The sequence below is a fragment of the Silurus meridionalis genome, chromosome 22 (assembly GCF_014805685.1).
Source record: "Silurus meridionalis isolate SWU-2019-XX chromosome 22, ASM1480568v1, whole genome shotgun sequence".
Taxonomy (NCBI): Eukaryota; Metazoa; Chordata; class Actinopteri; order Siluriformes; family Siluridae; genus Silurus; species Silurus meridionalis.
Genome location: NC_060905.1, coordinates 18,655,569 through 18,662,531, shown reverse-complemented (window position 1 = coordinate 18,662,531; position 6,963 = coordinate 18,655,569). Strand labels below are relative to the sequence as shown.

Genomic DNA, 6,963 nt, shown 5'->3' with positions numbered 1-6,963 from the left:
TATTTTTACAAATCTGTTATTGACTTTGTACAGGACATTAAAATGAAGAATACATGATATACAGGTTATGTTTTTATTAATACTTTCCCCCTGCCATGACTCACATAAAGAAATAAAATCTATTAACATTGTACATTAATTTGTTTTCTTTAATGAATATGCGATATTACAATCATTTCAAATAATACTTACACAAACACAAATGATAAAATAAATGCAGAATACTCACACACTCACACACACACATACACACACACCTGCGCGCACACACATTTTATTGTTAATAATATGATTATTATTTGTTTGTTTTTAAAGTAATTTTTTAATTGCCTCAATTGTATTTACTGATGTTCCTGTAGAACAATAACTTGGCAGCAGACACAGAGCTATAAATGAATAAACAAGTTGGCACTGCTACACTCTTACAAATAAAGCTGCAGGGAAGAACCAAAAAAGGGGTTTTACTGCAATGCCAAAGATGAACCATTTTTGGTTCCCAAAAGAACCTTTCAGTTCAGAACCATTTTATTCTTTTTTGTTCTAACATATTAATTCAAATTTATTATACTGCTTTTATACGAATGCTATATGTGATTATATATATACATTGAGGAAAATAAGTATTTGAACACCCTGCTATTTTGCAAGTTCTCCCACTTAGAAATCATGGAGGGGTCTGAAATTGTCATCGTAGGTGCATGTCCACTGTGAGAGACATAATCTAAAAAAAATAAAATCCAGAAGTCACAATATATGATTTTTAAACTATTTATTTGTATGATACAGCTGCAAATAAGTATTTGAACACCTGTCTATCAGCTAGAATTCTGACCCTCAAAAACCTGTCTGCCTTTAAAATGTCCTCCTCCACTACATTTATTATCCTAAATTAGATGCACCTGTTTGAGGTCATTAGCTGCATAAAGACACCTGTCCACCCCATACAATCAGTAAGAATCCAACTACTAACATGGCCAAGACCAAAGAGCTGTCCAAAGACACTAGAGACAAAATTGTACACCTCCACAAGGCTGGAAAGGGCTACGGTGAAATTGCCAAGCAGCTTGGTGAAAAAAGGTCCACTGTTGGAGCAATCATTAGAAAATGGAAGAAGCTAAACATGACTGTCAATCTCCCTCGGACTGGGGCTCCATGCAAGATCTCACCTCGTGGGGTCTCAATGATCCTAAGAAAGGTGAGAAATCACCCCAGAACTACACGGGAGGAGCTGGTCAATGACCTGAAAAGAGCTGGGACCACCGTTTCCAAGGTTACTGTTGGTAATACACTAAAACGTCATGGTTTGAAATCATGCATGGCATGGAAGGTTCCCCTGCTTAAACCGGCACATGTCCAGGCACGTCTTAAGTTTGCCAATGACCATTTGGATGATCCAGAGGAGTCATGGGAGAAAGTCATGTGGTCAGATAAGACCAAAATAGAACTTTTGGGTCATAATTCCACTAAACGTGTTTGGAGGAAGAAGAATGATGAGTACCATCCCAAGAACACCATCCCTACTGTGAAGCATGGGGGTGGTAGCATCATGCTTTGGGGGTGTTTTTCTGCACATGGGACAGGGCGACTGCACTGTATTAAAGAGATGATGACCGGGGCCATGTATTGCGAGATTTTGGGGAACAACCTCCTTCCCTCAGTTAGAGCATTGAAGATGGGTCGAGGCTGGGTCTTCCAACATGACAATGACCAAGCACACAGCCAGGATAACCAAGGAGTGGCTCTGTAAGAAGCATATCAAGGTTCTGGTGTGGCCTAGCCAGTCTCCAGACCTAAACCCAATAGAGAATCTTTGAGGAGCTCAAACTCCGTGTTTCTCAGCGACAGGCCAGAAACCTGACTGATCTAGAGAAGATCTGTGTGGAGGAGGGCCAAAATCCTCCTGCAGTGTGTGCAAACCTGGTGAAAAACTACAGGAAACGTTTGACCTCTGTAATTGCAAACAAAGGCTACTGTACCAAATATTAACATTGACTTTCTCAGGTGTTCAAATACTTTTTTGCAGCTGTATCATACAAATAAATAGTTAAAAAATCATACATTGTGATTTCTGGATTTTTTTTTTAGATTATGTCTCTCACAGTGGACATGCACCTACGATGACAATTTCAGACCCCTCCATGATTTCTAAGTGGGAGAACTTGCAAAATAGCAGGGTGTTCAAATACTTATTTTCCTCACTGTGTATATATGGTCAGGATTGGACATTATTTAGAGTGAAGAACCTTTCTTCCTAAAGAACCTCATTTGTCACTACTTAAAGGTCTTGCATTATCAGTATTTAATGGTCAGTTTAGTAATTGTATAATGAATTAACATTTTGGCACAAATTAATTCAATCATTTATTACCTTCAAAAATGTGAGAACATGAAGTGAGTTCAGATGGAGAGAGATCAGACAGTGGTATGAGATTGGGCACATCTGGATCACAACACACACAACACACAGAGGGATGAAAGGATTAAAAGCAGTTTAGAGAGGTCACAATATGATGTTTTATATTCTCTGGAAATCTGACTATATGACAAGCATTTTTATGGAAAGCTATTCAAAATCACCAAACGAACCTGAACAGTTAGCGCTTAATCCACAGCCATGCTGTTACTGTATGTAATTACTCAGAACGTGTCAGTGAAATAATTCACTTAGGCAGAAAGTGAGGAATAAAATCCTTAAACAGTGCATAAGAGAGAAACACTAACCTGGTTTTGTGGAAGCAGAGATTGTATAAACCAGCCCAAAACAAGTCTGCATGTGCGTCACTGTGTCTGTGAATGCATACGAATTACATTGAATCATCCAAGGTCGTAAGGTTGTCCTTGTCTGTGTTTTTTCCCCTCCTTTTCGTATGTAACATTCATCAAATTACTGTAACATACATTTTATAAAAGCATTTTACATTCATTCAAGTCAGTAAAAAAGAATGCAGGATTTTACTATCATAAACCACTTATTTGAAAAAGAGTCAAAATATTTACATTTATTTCTATTTTTGTTGTATTTCCAGACTTCTAACAGCAAAGCCACATTTATCTGTTCAGAAATTTGTTTATCTCTCATGCTGATGCTTGAAGATCAGGCTCATACATGGTTCATGGTCCGTTTTCGGTCTTCCTCTTCGGATCAGATGATGGGTGAAGCAAATGTAGTGACATGAGTAATGCTATTGAAAGTTCTCTACACAGACTAATTACACAGTAAACAAGCTGAAATGTCCGACTCTCTAAAGGCATCGATAAGTTCAGACTGAGAGACAGAATGGAATTCACAGCACTCACGTAAATTATTGAATATAATTTTCTCCCTGCAATATTCATAATAGGTTCTAATAATGACCTAAATACTGCAAAAGCCGCTTTAAATGTTAGCGCATGCTCGATCACAGGACAAAAAAAAAAAAAAGACTACAGTTTGTCCGCTAGACCTGCTACTTGTCCCTGAAGCTCTCCAGCACTAAACTGAGCAAAACAAAGTGAAGTCAGAGGGTGGGGCAAGTTAAACTGTAGTGCAGTTAGTAGGAGGAACCTTCTCCATTTTGTTCCTCATTTCTCGGGCATCCTGTGTTGGACATTCGCTGGCCACCTGGCACTGGAACACCTGCTTATAGGCTTGCCTGAAGTTCTCAGAGAGAAACGCATAGATAATGGGGTTGACCGAGGAGTTGCTGTAGGCCAGACAGTGAGCCACAACACGGAAAAGGAAGGACGCCTGGTTCAGGGGGAACGAACCAAACTCCACCCACAGGTGCACTACGTGATGGGGCAGCCAGGACAAGCAGAAGACCACTACCACCACCAGAACGGTCTGTGCAGTCTGATGATATACAACCACAGACAAGTGAAAAAAAAGTCAGAGCCTGCATTTAACATGGAAGATATATTGTGATTTTCTAAATGGTTTTCTTTTATTTATTGTTATTGTTATTAATATAAACATTGACAGAAATGTGCTGCACACATTGTACTTACCTTCTTTTTTGAAGCCTCAGATTTCTTCGATATGTTTCGCAGATTTTTGTGTAAATGGTTCAGTACCTGCATGTGTATGAATTAAATATTTTTTTTTTAGAAAAGTAACCCAGACTGCACAATTCTGCACTGTTTTTATTTGCTACGCTAGAGATTCAAAATGCTGCATTACAGACCAGAAACCTGCCGTATAATTAAACAGCGGCATGTTGATTGCAACACATACAGTTATAAAAGTTACAGGCTTGAGTGCAAGCCTTTATAGAAAATCACTTCATGAACACATGAAGGTTTCAGACACTATGTAAGATGTGGATGTGTTCTGTGCTTTTGGATCTGCTATTGTTTTTCCACGTTTTTTTATATGATTTGTTTGTTTTTGAATTTTTATTTTTTACAAGTAAGTGTGCATTTTTAATTTAGGTATTCACTTTACTACCATTATTACAATTATTACATATTACTCACATACATAAAGTTTGCGGACACCTGGTCAGTATGTGCTTTTTGAGCATCGCATTCCACATTTAGTCCCAATTTGTTCTTATAAGTCCCTCCACTCTTCTAAGAAGATGTTCCACTAGATTTTGGAGCATGCTTGTGTTTATTAGACACAAAGTAGGTGAGGCATGGAGGCCTTGGGTGCAGTCAGAGATCAGAGCTCTATAGCAGGCTTCTCTACAGGATCTTCCGCTCCAAACCATGTAGAACATACATACATTGATGAAGCTGGCTTTGTGCACAGGGGCATCATCATGCTGGAACAGGTTTAGGTTTTCGAGTAAAAGTGAATGCAAAATTCATCCACTGACATCATATACAAATGTGTGCCTCCAGCTTTGGGGTAACAGTTTGGAGAAGAACCACATTTGTCAGGTGTCCCAATACTTTTGTCTATATAGTGTAATATAAATCGATTGATTTATTTGTTTATCTATTTATTTTTATTCTTTTTATATAATTGGAAACTCACATTGTTCATTTTTTTGTTACATTTTTATAAATTTTTAAATGTAATTACATATCACTCACAACCACATGATTCCAAAGGAAATGTATGATTAGAAAAAAACAGAATAGAAAAGAGCACACACACACACACACACACACACACACACACACACACACACACACAGAAAGGCTGAACTAGACCTTTCCTGGTCACTCAGGTGGTATGCATTAAATGAGCTCTTCATTGTAGGTAATAATAAATAAATGTAATTAAAAAGTACTACAGGTACAGCGGCCAATTTATTAGGAACACCCTATTTAAATTCTTATCAAATAATAATCATTTTCTCTATAACTTTTCCAGGTCAATTGAAATAATTACCTTTGCGTAGCAGAAAGAAATAAGGATCAGGGGTAGCAGGTAGCCGAAGACAAACGTGCACACCACGTAGATTTTCCTCTTCCTGGGATCAGCCCAGACTTCCCAGCAGAACGTGCTGTTGTCCTCGGTCTCCACGATGCGCTGGTGGTACGCGACCGGCAGGGCCATGGCCAGCGAGAGCGCCCAGATGCCCAACACGCCGAGCAGCGCGTGCCTCGCCACACGGATGGACGATGATTTCCGGCTGTGCACGATGGCCACGTAGCGGTCCACGGACATCGCGGACAGCGTGAACACGCTCACCAGCATGGACACGGTGAAGAAGTAGTGCACGAACTTGCAGATGAACGCGCCGAGCACCCACATGGGGAGCATGTACACAGTGGATTGGAAAGGCACACAGAAGAGCAGGTAGGACAGGTCAGCCACGGCCAGGTTCAAGATGAAGATGTTGGTGGTGCTGCGTCGCTGACCTGCTCTGCGCCGCACCAGTACCGCGATCACGAGCGCGTTTCCCACCACGCCGAGCGCAAAAATCAGCCCGAACACCAGCAGCGTCACCAGGTTATCAGTCCCAATACCCAGCAGTAACTTAGCCGGTGTCTCCGAGTCTGCACGGCTCTCAGACACAACACCTCCAACACTTTTATTGTAGATGTTCATGATTGTCCTGCATGCGTCAAAAAAAATCCCCAATTGTCTATGTTCTGATCAGGTCTAAAGCGCGCGCAATCACGCAGCAATTCACGTGCATTCACGCGTCTCGCAGGAGCTCGAAATTTACTTTACATATCCTGAGTTCTGTGCGCGCTCCGGGTGCGCGCGCTTTTAACTGCGCGCTCCAATGGCATTATATGGACGCAACCAAGAGAACAGCATGAGATCATCACGACATCTCATAGTCTCCGAGGTGCAGAGCATCTACTGAGCATGAGCAGTAACAAAACAGCAACATCATTTCCACAATTTACAGAAATTTTCACAAAAGTTTATAATCTAGATCTCAATTTTGATCCAGTTCCAGACTTTTACAGCTCATTAACTTTGAAATGGTACATACCTGATGTATCTGAATCTCTGGAACACTATGTACAGTATAACCAACCATATGCACTTCATTTCATCTGAACCAGACTCAGTTCCTGGCTCAGGTCAGGTCAGATCAGATCAGATCAGATGGTGGTATGATGTGTTTGAAGCAAGATGACAAGATCTCGAATGCAGGGATACTGAATATAGATCTGGCTGTAGGAATGATGATGTTGTAGCTCATCAAAAACATATTCATATTATTATAGTTTTTTTTACAAAAGGGTTATAAAGACGAAATTAAAATAAAGAAATACTGAATACATTTCGGACACAATCATTTGAGTAAATAATTTGTACCTCGATGAATGAAAAAAGTAACCATCTGCTTCATCTGATTAATTTTTATAACCCAAATGATGATGTCAATAACTGTTATAGTAGCAGTTTAAATCAGAGATAAAATACCCCAGTGAATTTATATACAGTATAGGATGACTCTTAAAACAGCACACTTTGAATTTATTTAGTGGACTGTGACTAACTGTTGTGTATGTTAGGGATAATCCATGATTAGGTGTGTGGGACATAATTTTAATGCAGGACAAGTGATC

At 39.7% G+C, this 6,963-nt stretch overlaps 1 protein-coding gene across 3 annotated transcripts; it reads right to left on the bottom strand.

Annotated features, from left to right (window-relative positions):
• Positions 1–339: 339 nt before the first annotated feature.
• Positions 340–6,113, bottom strand: galr1a (galanin receptor 1a). 3 transcript variants are annotated; one of them, XM_046835109.1, is made up of 6 exons: positions 5,321–6,113; positions 3,988–4,053; positions 2,998–3,832; positions 2,722–2,887; positions 2,369–2,440; positions 340–434 (listed from the first exon to the last, which is right to left on the bottom strand). In XM_046835109.1, the coding sequence occupies exons 1-3, from the start codon at positions 5,981–5,983 to the stop codon at positions 3,515–3,517; spliced, it is 1,047 nt and encodes a 348-aa protein (XP_046691065.1). In that variant the 5' UTR covers positions 5,984–6,113; the 3' UTR covers positions 340–434; positions 2,369–2,440; positions 2,722–2,887; positions 2,998–3,514. The 3 variants fall into 3 exon arrangements, with proteins under 3 accessions (XP_046691065.1, XP_046691066.1, XP_046691067.1); XM_046835110.1 differs by having other exon boundaries at positions 2,722–2,787; positions 3,107–3,832; XM_046835111.1 differs by lacking the exons at positions 340–434; positions 2,369–2,440 and having other exon boundaries at positions 2,774–2,787.
• Positions 6,114–6,963: the final 850 nt, after the last annotated feature.

Excerpts from the sequence above, each read along its gene's own strand:
- galr1a (XM_046835109.1), bottom strand. The coding sequence starts at position 5,983 with ATGAACATCTACAATAAAAGTGTTGGAGGTGTTGTGTCTGAGAGCCGT. Across the intron at positions 4,054-5,320 it reads TTTCTTTCTGCTACGCAAAG|GTACTGAACCATTTACACAA; the intron begins GTAATTATTTCA and ends ATACACATGCAG. Across the intron at positions 3,833-3,987 it reads CTGAGGCTTCAAAAAAGAAG|ACTGCACAGACCGTTCTGGT; the intron begins GTAAGTACAATG and ends GTATATCATCAG.